This window comes from Hibiscus syriacus, unplaced genomic scaffold (assembly GCF_006381635.1).
Source record: "Hibiscus syriacus cultivar Baekdansim isolate YM2019G1 unplaced genomic scaffold, ASM638163v2 tig00111402_pilon, whole genome shotgun sequence".
Lineage (NCBI taxonomy): Eukaryota > Viridiplantae > Streptophyta > Magnoliopsida > Malvales > Malvaceae > Hibiscus > Hibiscus syriacus.
In genome coordinates this window covers 341,238-356,623 of record NW_024063082.1, presented here as the reverse complement: position 1 = coordinate 356,623, position 15,386 = coordinate 341,238, and the positions used below count along the sequence as shown (strand labels likewise).

The 15,386-nt window shown below is 32.6% G+C and overlaps 2 protein-coding genes and 1 non-coding gene across 4 annotated transcripts; all 3 read right to left on the bottom strand.

The window, feature by feature from the left end:
- Nucleotides 1-222: 222 nt before the first annotated feature.
- On the bottom strand, nt 223-4,499 carry LOC120161835 (glycosyltransferase BC10-like). Of its 2 annotated transcripts, none has more exons than XM_039172041.1 (11): nt 4,325-4,499; nt 3,345-3,868; nt 3,045-3,143; nt 2,771-2,871; nt 2,610-2,681; nt 2,399-2,489; nt 1,948-2,028; nt 1,789-1,848; nt 1,576-1,698; nt 1,446-1,484; nt 223-451 (listed from the first exon to the last, which is right to left on the bottom strand). In XM_039172041.1, the coding sequence occupies exons 2-11, from the start codon at nt 3,726-3,728 to the stop codon at nt 320-322; spliced, it is 1,182 nt and encodes a 393-aa protein (XP_039027972.1). In that variant the 5' UTR covers nt 3,729-3,868; nt 4,325-4,499; the 3' UTR covers nt 223-319. The 2 variants fall into 2 exon arrangements, with proteins under 2 accessions (XP_039027972.1, XP_039027973.1); XM_039172042.1 differs by having other exon boundaries at nt 3,345-3,830.
- A 2,183-nt stretch (nt 4,500-6,682) lies between these two features.
- LOC120161605 lies at nt 6,683-8,513 on the bottom strand. Its single transcript, XM_039171829.1, has 2 exons — nt 8,300-8,513; nt 6,683-7,323 (listed from the first exon to the last, which is right to left on the bottom strand). The coding sequence occupies exons 1-2, from the start codon at nt 8,465-8,467 to the stop codon at nt 6,796-6,798; spliced, it is 696 nt and encodes a 231-aa protein (XP_039027760.1). The 5' UTR covers nt 8,468-8,513; the 3' UTR covers nt 6,683-6,795.
- Nucleotides 8,514-12,780: 4,267 nt separating this feature from the next.
- Nucleotides 12,781-12,911, bottom strand: LOC120162574. Its single transcript, XR_005519557.1, has one exon. It is a non-coding gene; the product is annotated as a small nucleolar RNA snoR77 (small nucleolar RNA).
- Between the last annotated feature and the right edge of the window lie 2,475 nt (nt 12,912-15,386).

Below are 15,386 nucleotides of genomic sequence, written 5' to 3'. Positions count from 1 at the left end.
GATCGGTGACTACTCTTACCCATTTATTCACATCGAAACTCAATTCCGAACCCAACCGAAAAACGATCGCGATACTAATTTAAATAAGGTTGATAATATAAGGAACTTTTAATAAATAAGCCAAAAATTTACAGTCGGAATGAATATATATTAGTGAATTAAATGTCACGTCACGCATGCCATAATTGATGAATAAAAGACTTCAAAAACAAAAGCCCCTTTCAATCAAAATTCGTGATCCTATTATCGTTGATCTGAGTCTGCTCATCCAATCAAAGAATAATAATATTTAATTAGAGCAGCAGAGAAAGAGGAAAGGCTACAAAGACGGCGTCGTATAATTAGAGAAATGGTTCATCAACTTCCCCAAAGTTTCCGGATAAAACTTTCTGGCGAATAAATAACAAGGTCGCTTTATTCCATTCCACATGCAAGGTCCGGTAAGCACCCTCTGCACCCACATCCAAACCTCAATTAAACACAAACTTTTTTGTGCCATAGATACATATATTCACGTATTTTCTATATGTTCATTCGTTAATTTTGAGCTGCCATTAAACGTTAAAATTAACGGTTACACTGATGAAAGAAGTTAATCGATACGATCCGAGCTGACATTCAGAACCAAAACTAACAGTTACACTGATAGGAGTTAATCGATACAATAGGAACGAAACTAGGATGAAGCTTAAGGGGATAAATAGAAATGATAACAAAATGGGATCAACGTGTAATTATTAAACTACCAATATAAAATTTGAAATTAACAAGGATCTAAATAGTATTTAAACCAAAAAAGATCTGACTTAATTTGCCTAATAAATAGGGACCTAATTAGCATTTAAACCGAAAAGATATTAATTTTTCTTGTTTCAAAACTAAAAAAAATGGCTGTCCTTTGTTCTCATATGTAATGGGATAAGGGGGAGATAAGATAGTAGGCTACCTCCAACGCTAGGTTGAGAGCAGCTTCCGTAGAAGACCTCCAAATTATGAAATATCCTCTATGGGACTCGATCCCACGACCTCAAGGTTAAGAACTTTGTGCTCTACCAACTGAGCTGGATGGTCATTTCTTGTTTCAAAACTATGAGAGACCTTAAAAGTAATTGGACCTAAAAATCGAGGAGAATACTTAATTTTCTTAGTTTCAAAAATATGGGACCTCAAAAAAAATTGACCATAAATTTCTTTTGTGTTTTTGTTTTTTTTTTTTTTTGGGGGGGGGGGGGTTCGCAGCCCCTCCCACACATAAGGTTGCATCGTCCCGGGATACGATACTACTACTTTGAAGTTTATGACTAAGTTAGAATATGAACCATATTTTAAGGATATATAATGCAATTAGTCCATTAATTTGTTTATTTTCCTTCTCTATATACGGCCCTAGAAAATTAGAATATTCTGAGACGGTTAAAGAAAACCAAAATAAATAACATCTTTACCTTTGAATCACTTGTGATATGTACGATGTCGTCAATGACCTGCAAAAACACACGATGAGTTTCTTCCTTAAATCTATACTACCACCACATCGGCGGATCATATATGTACCGTAAATCCGTAATAATGTACCGTAAGGTTCTTGAGGAACTCCAATGTAATATCCTCAGGCTTAAACGATTTCGGATGCCATTTCCGTTCTGACCAGTCCACATATGTTACCGACCAATTCGCTATTCCACCGGGATCAATCATCTGTATGTAAGCATGCACACATAAATCATACATCAGAATCAAGGCAAGTATTATTGATACAGGCAGAGTAAACAAGTTTGATGTACCGACATTAAAAAAAGTCGGCAAGTAATGCTCGTCTGCGTAGCAGTTGCGGCCTTCCATGTTCGGCTGTCGTGACAAACATAACATGTACGTTAATATAACATGCATCAGTTTTCCAAAACACCATATATGTAGCAGAAATGGTAACTCCAATAAGCAGATTACCTTGCAGTAATACTTAAACTTTGTGTAATATAGGCTGTCTGCCATGACTATTATAGCATGCTGCCGTTTCAACGAGAACCACTGAAATTAAATACGAACCGGAACCGATTTATTAGCATCAAAATACAGAAAAATTAGCACATTTATAATCACAGAAACGCTGATTGTTTCATTGATGCACAAAGCAAATCCCAGAATATTGTTGACCACAGTTATCTATTGTCTCAAACCTGGATGACCCAATGGAGGATCCAGGATTTCGATATATTGAGTACCGAGCTCCGAGTCATATTATCAATCGACAGATTTGACAGCGCTGTTCTAACGTATGCCAACTACAAGGACTGGTGATAGCTAAACATATATGCATACAAAAACTTACCCACAAGTTCTGAAATGAAATATCAATGCTATATGCTCAAAGCCACATTGTTACGGTAAAAGGATTTACCTGTGAGCCTTTCCGAAAATCCTTCCTTTCGACTTCGGGCATCATATGCTCTGAATACCTCCCAGATCCATGTGGACCAAGATCCACAAAACTGATGAGAGAAGATCAAACGCAGGAAAAGTAGATTACAACCTCGATATTTACAACAAATATAAAGGCTTCACAGTATGTTACATGACGGGATAAAACAGACGAGTTCAATGTCGGTTACCAGTCGATAAAGCTGACATTAGTGAGCGTCAAGTAGTTGTAGACGTAGTCAAAGTTCTGTAATGGTATGCAACTGTAGAAGAAGGTTTAAAGAAAGGGAAAACTTCAGATAACTAATTATCAAGAGAAATATTAAGAAATGAAATCCTATACCTCGATTACCTTTCTGACAGCAACACAAACTGCTGGTTATCAGGGTCTAAAAGTGCTTGCGCCAACAGTCTCCGCTCGGCATCAACCATGGAAATTTTCCCCCAAACCACCTGCATTTTTAAAGCTGTTTCTTTAGGTGATATTCAAGCAGAAATTACATGTGCAGACCCTCTCGGAGTAAGTTTCCATCACGAATATCTCGACATTTTGGATGCAAACTTTTCAGTAGCTTAATGTGATATTCCTAAATATAACGATGTATAAAATGATTAGTTCCACCTACCGATTCACTGTGAATGTCTCGACCCTTAAAATACTGACTTGTATGTACTGGCTTTTCTTTCGAAGCATGAACATAAACAGAAAATCTACCCTCATGGCCCTGCAGGAAATAAAATTAAATAAATGTGATTTTCAATACAATTTAGTGTAGTGTGTATAATCCAATCCCCTGGCAAAGGCATATATCGGTATATCCACGTTTTGATATAACTGGTTTGCCTACTGAAAACTAAGGCACCCACATAGATTGGAAATACTTACTAAAACATAGCCGAATGATGAGCGAGGAAAGAAGTCTTACCTGAAAGAACTTAGCCCACAATGCCTCAAAAGGGAGTGTCCCTGGAGTCAAAAACAGGAAAGCTATTTTTGGATTGTTGGATTCAACAGGAGGTGTCCTTAGGATTTCACTAATTACAACCTGAGAGATTGTCTCGCCGTCAGTTAATTCCCTAGCAGGAACTTTTGGAGCCGGCGGCTGCTTGCGGAAAGTCAAAGTACAGTCCGTGGAAGAAAACACGAAGCAGGCGACTGAAGTCGTCGGAGGGTAAACGTACGCAGCAATCAGGAACAAGATCACGAAATTCACCAATACAATAATCCACACAGGCCTCTTTCTTGAACCAGACATGATGGGAATATCCTTTACATTTAGCTGCCAGTGCCACGCAGGAGTTGCCTTCATCTATATTGAAGGCAACATGATCAGCATCTCAAAGCATCACTCACTCCCCTTAACTTCGCCATCTTATTGCTCCCGAACCGTTGACTTTAAAGAGACCTTTTACTGCATGCAATTAAAGTTTTTTTTTTTGGAATCAGACCCTAATCAGAAAAGGGCAAATGGTGGACAAAGACAGCATCGAATTAATGGATACAAGACAACAAACAAGTATGCTCAACCAACCTTAAAAAGCACGTTTCAAATGTAATACAGGGACCCTACTGTTATTTTGAGTAACACACAGACATACACATAAATCATGTTAACAAATGCAAAGATTAAGCAGAGATTTGATGCATTGGTTCGTACAGCAGAATCCTGCAAGTCAACTTCAGCAATCTAATAAGCTGATTGAAGTGAGGGAAGCAAATAGAACAAATTGAGGGTTTGCAGATGTGATTCAAATGCAATAGGATTGAACAATAAATACTGAAAAAATGAACAAATGGGGTAAAAAAAAAGGGATAAATTATTACTATAAACTCAGGAAAATGAATGAAACTGGTGAAAAAAGAATGAACCCACAACAATGAAGTGATCAAGAGGAGCACAAGTACCTTTTGGGCAAGGGATTGGTTGAAAATGCAGTGTAATGAGAAGATATGGGAGAAAGAGTTCCAGATCCAGATCCAGATCCAGCTCCAGTAGTAGCTATGGAAATCTGAAAAAAGTCTTGAGGAACTAAAGAAAACAGAAAAAAATTATTTTTTATTTGAAAAAAAAAATGACTTTCTTTTGTATCTTTCTGTTTTGCAAGATTCGCACTTTGTCCAATTCAAAGTTTCCAACTTGGAGAAAATAAATCATTCAATCACTATCTACAGTTTTACATATACTTTATTGGCCATGTGGTTTGATTATGCGTTATTGCTGATAAAAGAAAAAGAAAGCAGAGTCAGACAGTTCAGTCCTAAATACATCTCATCCGTTGATCTCTGAGATGTGATTGAATACAGAAAGACATCAACTTTGTTTCTGTTACAAAAGAGTTTACAGAGAGGGTAACCTAGATATCCATCACATTAATGTATGTCATGTCTTAGAGATGTATGAGAACATTAACCTCATGTAAAAAAAAGTAAGAATTTTGAAAACTGGAGTAATATACATCTTATCAAACATGACATTAATGGATGAGATACTTTAAGATTAATGGAGACAAATGAAAAAAAGAATGACATGGGCTTTCCATAAGAAAAAGAAATGGGTTTAAAGTGGAGTCAAAATGAAGAATAATGCACTTTGTGCCATATACGCAAGCCTTGGCCATTGGCCATGCCGGAGGACAAGGGTGTTGAAAAACAAAAACAACTATGGTGGAGGCATAGCAGAGCAGAGATCTTTATAGATTTTTAGAAACACAAGGCATGCCTTGTCTCAATTATGTCCTCCATTTCTCCCAAGCTCTTTAGTGATTTGATGACGCAAAACGATGCAAGAACCCTTGTCCTATGCTATGTAGAGGAACATCTGTGGTGTTGGTGGGTCATTTTCGCCGCACGAGTGGAGCCATCCAGAGTTGTAGTTGAATCAAGGTAAGAGGACATCAAAATTTAGAATTCCACGTTAAATTAAAAAAGAGTAAATTACTTCTTTAGTCACCCACTTCTTACTTCATTTCTGTTTTAGTCATTTGACTATTATTATTATTTTCTAAAATCACTTAATGTTATGTTTATTTCTGTTTTGGTCTTTATAGTTAAAAAATTAACAGCGATGCTGACATAATATTTTTTTATTCTCATATATTTATTCTTTTATTACGTAATAACTTTTTTATATATTCATTAGATTGTTAAACGTAGTAAAAATAAATAATTTACAAGTGAATTGGTTTATTTTTGTTTACTCTTACAATTCAATTCTTTTTTTTAATATTTATTATTAGATGCTCAACTTCTATGTTTGTCCTCTTGCCATCATAATCTCATAAATGGATCTAACAATTCATATAATACATGTTCACGATATGGCGGCTTAACCGTTGAGCTGTGGAATAAGTCCGAATCATATAAGTTATAGCACGAGGAGTAATTGTTGGTGAAATTGTATCCATGTAAATGCCAGTTTACTAGTGATAGGCATGCGTGGTGTTATTAGGATAAGCATTTGATATAAACTCCGCGTACCCTAATCCGATGTTATAAAGTTATGGGTTTTTTAGAAAGCATTGAGCTTGAATTAATTATTTTAAAGGATAAAATTTAATTAAGATTTAAGATAAGAAATATCTAATATACTATAATGTTGAATGAATATTCTTTTGAAAAGACTATCTTTCATCCCAATTCCATAATGAATTAGTATTAGATTTAATTATTAATAAAACAATAAAAAAGAGGATGATTTTAAATCTTTGTTATTAATGATAATAATGTGTTATGTGTCGGCTATAAATAATTCATTCCCTTTGATTTGGACGAGAGACTGTAACTATAGTTTATAGTGATGGAAGTGAAAGAGGATCGATGAAAAAGAAATGTACAGAAGAAGATGAACAATTTAAAAAGTTATCTCATTCTCTTTAGCATGAGGGTTTATATATTAATCCTTATTACGTGTTGATGTCATACTTATTGTCAATATTACTATTCGTAGGTATGCAGAGCAGACAAATAAATACAATCGTCTTGAGAATAAATTTGACCCTAATAGAACTCATAGGTCTATCAGTAGTTTTGTAAAAGGATTATGATTAATTAGAGGATATGAAACTCTAAAAACTTCAATTAATAGAAGGATTTTTTTCATAAACTTTGATAGATAGAGTTGTTGCTCACATAGAAATATTTACAAGGAAGGATAACAAAACTATTATTATTTCATGATTTTTACAAATATATACAATCATAATGACCCTTATTATTATTTATAATATCCAATATAATATAAATAATTAAGATTTTTGTCGATGAAACACTTCACTTATAATTACACGAGAGTGTAACTATTAAAATAATACACTTTCATATAATATCACACGCACCACAAAGCAAGAAGGCATTAGCTTATATCTATCTTAGTATAATTACACTGATTCACAGTCACATCCAACCTCCATTGGCTTGTTTCTCCTAAACACAAAGTCAAGATTGTAAAGCAAAGAGAGCATAGTGACGGAGCAGAAGAAAACAAGCACAGGCCCAAAGATCCATAGCAGGAGGGGAAGTGCAGCGTAGAAGAGCCTGTTGCCGACAGTGTTCAAGATGAACCCTTTTTCAAGCAGCTCCGACAGGTAGTCGGGGCCGACGACGGAGGCGGGGTCTTGGGAAGTGTTGATAAGGATGTTCACCTGGTTTATGAACCTGATGGACAAAGAGTGGCACAAAAACGAGAAGAGGAAAATGGTTAGGATCGTCACGTACTTGATTGCCACCATCACCTCCCCGTGGGCACCGAATATGGAATCGTCAAGCGGCTTCTTGACGCTGTAAGTGCTGCTGATGACGGATGCTAGCCCAGCGCATAGCAGGATCGATGTTGTGGCCATTAGGGTCGATCCCATTATGGAGTTTCGAAGCGTTTGGACCGCCAGGATGTTCTTTTTCTCGTTGTCCTGCATGCATGTCACTATCATATTATTGAATATATTATAATAATTTTTAAAGTTGCTATGGTACTTAATCATATCTATAATTTTTAAGAAACTAACTACGTCCACAACAATCGATATATATTAATTAACGTTTGTAATATTTATAATGGCAATATCATGACTACATCCATGACAAACACCGCAAGTATAATCTAATATTATAATCATTATCTCGTACTCTTGTTCTTCTTGGAAGTGGCAATAGGCAATGCATTTAAATCAAGTAGTGCTACTGATATTTTTTTTAATATAATTAATTAGAGGAGAGAATTAAGATGCTAATTGTTTGAGCCTTTTGATTTATTTAATTGTGCTTTGTGAATGGACTTAAAGATTAAAGCCACGACAAAACCACTAACTCTTGTCGGTAATAATAAAACACACCATTTGTCTCATATTGTCAAATTAAAAAAATGATATCACTCATCAATACTGTACTTTTTATTAGAGTTTATGGTTTAAAATTCATGTTATGATTTAAAAAATATGTGATACGATTTTTTAGTGAATAAATAATTTGAAGAAAATGAGAATTTATATTCATACAAATATATATATATATATATAAGGTTTAAAGAATTATTATATAATTTTCACGGTATTAAATTTTCTTAAATATTTATATTTTTTTATTTTTACGTAAATTTATGTATTTTTATATTTATTTATTATCGGTTTGTGATAGTTTACTCATCTTTATCAATAATATTTTTATACAACGTTTAAATTATTCAAATCATCTAAATTCTTAAACAGAGAGATAATATACATTTAAACATGTTTTAAATTACTTTTTAATGAACAATAGAACAATAACAATATTAACTTACCTAAAATTGAATCGACATTTCATGCAAATTTAGCAACGCTTCTCTTTAAGGATGATAGGTTAGATGATCAGATATAATGCATGAATAAAAATGATGGGGATGAATACCTTGATGATGTCAGAGACCCAGAATCGTCGTCCGGCAGCGTTTGTTCCGATGATGGTGGTGAGAGGGTGAGTCCGAACCTTAAGCCATAACCAGCAATGATAAGCAATGGTGAGGAGAATGCTTAGTGGCACCAAAATCACATCCAAATAGCATTGCCTCCACTCCATCTCTCAACACTCACTCTTGCTTAATTAGGTTAATTCTCCAAACCATCTGGCACTTTTATAGCAATTGCAGGGGTTCATTTTCATGCACTTGGACTTGTTGGAACGCTCCATTCAGACTCAACTCAACACCTACTCCACAAATTTAAAGTTTTCTCTTCTTTCTTTTTTTAAAGAGGAATCCTCCTTTAAAATAATTTAAAAGCAAATCCCACTTCTCTCTTTAAAAGTTATATTTTCCTATATTTTTTATAAATTAATATATTATTAAAATAAAATTAAATAAATTTATTTTCCATATATTTAAATATATTATCATTTGAGTCAAGATATATTAAATATTATTATTTTATATCATATATTTATATATGCGTGATGACACATTTGTCATTTACTAGCTGCGAGAGCCATATTCATAGTCATTCTCCACTATCATATTTTTATCTCCTTTAGAGCAAAACGATTTTCCTACTTTTGCTTGCACTGCACGCATCTATTCTCTGCTCATGTTTAGTCCTTTCTCGACATACCTTTATATACATAGAGAAATAATGTAAAGATTTTAGTTGTATACTTCTACAATTTAAGTAAAAATTAATAATTGAGATTATTTTTTTTAATTTTTTTTGTAAAAGTTTCTTATTTATTTTTATTAATTTTAATTATTTAACAATTCTAAAAACATATAATAAGAAATAAATTTATATTATGTAAACGAATCTTAATTTCTCTGTATTGTCAAATGTTTTGATGTATTTTTTACTAATACATGGAATGTTGTCTGAATATGGATATGTAGTATAATTACTAGAGGTAAAGGATAATATAAAGTGCGAAATTGCATGAGCTGTGTCCATTATAACAACAGTATGTTGTAGGAGTTGGAGAGGGTGGGGGAGTGGGTTCCAACTTTGAACTTACAACAACGGCCCTTTGTTTGCCTTTTGCTTTGCATTTAGGTTTTTAGTTAGTGCTTTAATTGAGATGAGGTAGCCACGAATTATTTGAGTTTGATAACATTTAAATTAAATGGACTTGATTCAAGTTTGAACTTGAAGCGAGTTCTTAATGAATTGAATTGAACTACTTGATACCCGACTTGAAAAGCTCACGAGTAACTCGAAAAATATTAACATTTGTAATTTTAAAATTAAATTATTAATAATATTAACATTTATATGTTGTTTTTTTTTTAAGGTTTAGGTTTGAACTCGAGTTTAAGTTTCAATTGAGTTAAGTATGAGAATGTTTTGAGTTCAAGTTTTTTCAAGCTTGAATAGAGCTTCAATTTTTTTATTTCGATTCGAGCTCGAAAATTTTAAACTCATGAACTTTCGAATCAAGTCAATCACAACTTTAAAATTTTCAGATTGAATCGAGTTCAACAATACTCGAACAACACTCGATTTGTTTACAGCCCTAGTTTTAGTATTGGTTACGAAATGAATTCCACATAGGACCAACTTCATTTGTGTTAACATTTATACTGCTGCCCCTGCTGTGTTGGTGCTTATGCATAATTTTCCAAGATAAACTCTCCACAATATATACACTTAATTGAATCAAGTGACTAATCTTCTTTTAATATCTTAACATAATCTGAATTCTTTTAAGGGTAAACTACACGTTTAGTATCTAATTATTATTTTTGTTTTATTTTAGAACTTAAACTTTATTTATTTTCCAACACCATATCTAACATTTAGTTTAGGTTTCATTTTGGTACATCGCCATTAAAAAATTAACATAACTACTGATGTGACATTTTTTATTTTTTCAATGATGGCATGACATTACCTTATCATGATACGTTAACATTATTGTTAAGTTTTTAATGGAATGGTACCAAAATGAAACTTAAACTAAACCTTAGGTATGATTTTGGAAGAAAAAAAATTGATACCAAAACGAAAGAAGAGTTTAGATACTAAATGTGTAATTTATCTTTTTTAATCGAGTCAAAGTAAATAAATTTTAAATAAAATTGAGTTTTAAAAAAAGTTTATTAATTAGATTAAAAATAATAAACAAGTTAAATTTAAACCTCTTTAATAATATGATTAACTTTGGAGTTAGAGAAGACAAATTTGAAAGAAGGATTATTATCTCATGCATAGGCAGCAGGAAAAAAATATCTTGCAAGCAGCCTTCTAATGTTATTGTTGTGTTAGGTGGCATTTAAATAGGTCGTTTGTCAAATATTTTATTTCATTATCTGTACATGAAATAATAACCCTTGGAACAATGTATATTTGAAAACTCTTTTAATACAAAACAAGAGAAAATCAAGATATTTTTAATACCATAAGTTTAATTTTGAAATTATATTATAATATTTGTATATGATTTTTTAATAAAATTTGAAAATTATTTTTATTTATAATTTTTTAAATTTTTATGAGTAAGATCAAATTAGTCATTTTCAAAATTGATAAGAGTCAAAGTGTATTTACATCAATTTTTATTAAATTTATTCAAATTATTGAAATTCCTCAAAAAATAAATTACTTATTCAAATTGATTAAAAATTAAATAATATAGTCTAATTGATTCAAAATTCATTTTTTTATTTTTAAATCAAATCAGATTTTGCTATTATTTATTATCAACTTATCATCAGTTTTTTTATTTATTAATGGAAGTTACTTTATAAGAAAATAAATACACATAAAGATAACAACAGTGATCTACATGATCATGCTTCGCTAAAGCTAAAAAAAACACTTGCCCAAATTTAGTTTAAAGAAGCCCTAACAAAAAGAGTACTCTGACCGTCAAAAGAAAAGAAAAGAAAAGAAAAAACCAAAACCAAAGAGATTATGTAAGCGATGGATCGTCGAACCAACAAACGAAAGTATCATTAATTGAACTAAAAAAAATCCCCGTTTAAAGTACTCTAGCAAATAAAACTTTCCCCTTTTAAAGAAATATTAAAGATTGGACCTCCCACTTCAGATTTGGAGACCATCAGGTCGACTGCAAGGGATATTGAACATCAAGGTGACGTTGATTGATAGCTCGAAGAGGAGCATGCCATTGTATCTTCAAATGGGATCATCGGCGATTGGGTACAAGCATTTAATGGGCAAACAAGAGTACCTAATTTCCAGCACGACAAAAAGCAACGACGGTGAAAACCCTAGTCCTTTGCCTGGTTCATTTAGTAAACCGAAGCTCCGAAACCGAGAGCGACTAGAGTTCAGTTTTTCCTTCCGTTCTGTAGTCTAAGATACCCACAAAGGGTTCCTCGATTATCAACGGTGGGTCAGTCGTTAATGGCGGCGACGACAGGGGGTCCATGATTTCTAGGGGAGACTCCATGATAAATTTCCCCATCGGGAAACTTAATCACTGATTGGGTCATACACCTAGGCTCCAAGAAGAACAATTGGGGTGAAAGCTTGGATTGATTAAGAAATAGGTTGATCGCCGTTAGAAGTGTCAGCATCTATGGCAAAAAAGATGCACCGAAACAGATTCGATGATTGCGAGAGTTCCATATTAGGGTGGAGTTTAAACGATAAAAGCATCAAAGGGCTTCGATTAAAGTTGGAACAGTGGAGAACTAAACTGACGTCGATTCACGATCGGAGCAACGACGGTTCTAGTTTTTGGTCTAGGTCTAGCATTCCCAACTTCGAACGGAAAAGACATGCTAGAAGACACTCCGACAATGGCAGATTGTTTACATGCTTTGGTAACATTTGTGTGTGCCAGAAATTCATTACTTGTGACGGTGGCGTCTAACAAGCCACCAATAATAGGAGAAATATTAGATGTTAATGAGTTTATCGAACGATCCCTTAAATCTAAATTTCCACGTGTAATGGTGATATATAGATAATAGAAACACATGTGAAATTTTAAAAAATGGAAAATAATTCTACACTAGTAGTGCCGTTAAGTTTTTCTTTAAATTTTTAAGTTTTCAGTTAAATTTTTAAAGATGAGGATTATATTAAAACTTAAACTAAATATCAAATATATTTTTTTTAAAATAAAATCTAAATGTAAAAATAAAACAAAAGTAATAATTTAAATACTAAAAAGTAGTTTATACTAATATTATTTTGTAAATCGTAGATATAATCTATCTTCTATTAGTTTGTTCCCTCTGTAATTTCGATTGAATGGTTCGTATGTTCATCTCCAGTTTCACTAATTGAATTCTCTTAATTTGTTCCTTCTGTTTTTTCAATAAGATAGTTTTTTTTTGAATCTCCAAATTTCTTTTCGATAAACAATAATTAATCATTATCATCTCAAAATTCACTTTCATAAAGAACACCACTGAATAGAAATCAACGATAAGAGATAATGTGCTTAAAGCTTACTAGTCCAGCTTCATCAATAAATCTCAGCAAGACTGAAGATGAAAAGCAATATTCAGTATCCGAGCAGTTTAACACCTTTATTGCCATGATGATTTGAGGCAATAAGGCTGCCTGAATTACTACTCGAGAATCATTTTTACTTTCAAGAGAGAGAGAGAGAGAGAGAGAGAGAGAGAGATGTACCAGCGTTGCCCGATAAAATCCACCAGATGTATATCCATCGTAGAGGAATTTGGGATGGAGGCTGAAAGATGTTGATCTAAGGCGCTGCATTCATCTTCATGACACAGTTTTGATTTAGTGAAGGAGCCAAACTCCAGCCCTGTTTTTAAATTACAAAAAAAAAAACAGTCTCGATTCTATCCATGAATCGGCAAAAAATGAAGAAACTTGTAAAAAGAAAACTGAAGGCTGATAATTGAAAACCCTAATGCGGCTTAAAGATGTGTGACAAAGAGAATGATATATATATATATAGGCTGCTAGCAAAGTAAAACCCTATTTCCTTTTAGTCCATTAAGTCCCATAAGTCCACAGTCTCGTTGTATTTAAAGAATGGATGTGACCTGGGTCCACTAAAACAAAATGGCTGCTGGATCGTGGCTCGGCAACTCGACATCACATGTAACCTGTAGACACTCAATTTTCGCCCGAAATTATTTTATTTTTATTTTATTTTATTTTATTTTTTATATATATTGTATATAGTTTGAAAACATTTTTAAAAAAACACACATATAATATATAATTTTGAAAATATGTTTAAAAATATTTATATATAATTTTTAAAATATTTTAAAAATAAATATAATATATATTTTTTAAAACATTTTTGAAAAAATATATATATTATATAGTTTTTTTTAAACATTTTGTAAATATATATAGTTTTAAAAAAATATTTTGAAAACATATATATATTATATAATTTTGAAATCATTTTGAAAAATTATATAGTATATAGTTTTAAAAATATTTTTGAAAACTATATAATTTTGAAAACATTTTTTAAAAATATATAATATATAATTTTAAAATACTTTTGAAAATATATATTATATAGACTTTTGGAAAATATTTATATATATATATATATATTATTGTTTATTTATTTACTTTTTTATTTTTATTATTATTAATTTTATTTTTCATTTTCATTTTGTTACAGGGTCCAATAAGTCCAATGGGTCTGACTTGTTTGGGGCTTGAACTAGCTCGGGATAGTTAAGGGTTTGCAAACCTCTAGTCAGGCAAGTCAGCGCCGCACAGGAGGGATTCAAGGGGTCAAGCAAGCAACGCCGAACAGCCAGATTTTCCGGCCGAGATTCCCGATACTGACCCATCCCGGGATAGCCGGCCAACCACGTTAACGTTGAGGGGAACGAGCCCCTTATTTCGGAACCAGAACGGCCAACACCGAGGCTATAAAAGCCCCCAGTGAGGCCATGCAAAAGGGGACCGAGAACAAGAAACCCACAGTGGAACAGAAAACCATCATCACAACAACAGAACCAAAGGGGCCAACATCAAATACAAAGCATCATAAGAAAATATAACCATCACAACAAAACCACAACAAGAATAGTAACCAAAAAAACAAAGCAAGATCATCGAGAAACACAAACCCAAGAGTCAACACAGAAAATCGAGCAAGCCAATACATAACAAAAAAACAGAGACGAAGCATCAACCACAAAGCCAAAAGCCTCGAAGAGCGGTCGTCGGAGAACGAACGGTCTCGCGAAAAAAGGTAAAAAAAACTCGAGGTTTATTTCCTAGATCTACGTCGGAGGAGGCGTTTGTAGGGGATTTGCGGCTCGGTTTCGGTCTAAGGGTGAGGAGGTTAACGTTTTGGGGGTTTCAATTTTTCCGGCCGCCCGGTTCTCCACCGGTGGAGCTCTCTCTAGAGAGAGGCGAGAGATATATTAGCTTAGAGAGAGAGGAAATAGATAAGTGAGGAAGAATGGGAGGATTTGTGCATAATGGGGGTATTTATCCCCAAAACGACGCACGCACGGGTGAACTCCGTTCATGGTCCCTGTAAATTTTGTTCTCTACATTTTGGTCACTAAATCCAATTTTCAGTATTTCAATTTGGACTTTGAATTTATTATTTTTTCATTATAATCCCTAATTCATATTTTATCCGAAATGGCCTAGATATCTTTTTGCAGGTTTCGATTTAGCCATTATTCTTTTTTGTTTTATGATTCAGCCACTGTTTGTTAAAATTTCGCATTCTGATCATTTTTACTTATTTTTTTCGATTTCTTTGTTAATATTTATTTACGTTTTTTTATTTTCATTTTTTTAATATTTAATTTATTTCTTTATTATTATTATTATTCTTTTTTATTAAATTGTATTTTTTTGTTTCTTTATTTTCTCTCTCTTTAATGTTATTTAATTTTATTTTTTAACTTTTTCTTTATTTACTTTTTTCCCTTTTGATTTCTTTTTTCTTCTTTGACTTTTTTTATATTTATTTTTATTACTATTATTATTATTATTTTTCTTCTAACATTTTTTATTTCTGTTTTAGTAAGTAATTCAAAACAACTCAAAGGTAAGCAATTTGAATAAGATAA

What these genes read in the sequence shown, in the direction of transcription:
- LOC120161835 (XM_039172041.1), bottom strand. Translation starts at nt 3,728, where the DNA reads ATGAAGGCAACTCCTGCGTGGCACTGGCAGCTAAATGTAAAGGATATT. An exon ending in GAGACATTCACAGTGAATCG is followed by an intron (nt 2,872 to 3,044) that starts GTAGGTGGAACT and finishes TTAAAAATGCAG; the next exon opens with GTGGTTTGGGGGAAAATTTC. An exon ending in AGTTCCTCAAGAACCTTACG is followed by an intron (nt 1,485 to 1,575) that starts GTACATTATTAC and finishes GTGTTTTTGCAG; the next exon opens with GTCATTGACGACATCGTACA.
- LOC120161605 (XM_039171829.1), bottom strand. Translation starts at nt 8,467, where the DNA reads ATGGAGTGGAGGCAATGCTATTTGGATGTGATTTTGGTGCCACTAAGC. An exon ending in GGGTCTCTGACATCATCAAG is followed by an intron (nt 7,324 to 8,299) that starts GTATTCATCCCC and finishes ACATGCATGCAG; the next exon opens with GACAACGAGAAAAAGAACAT.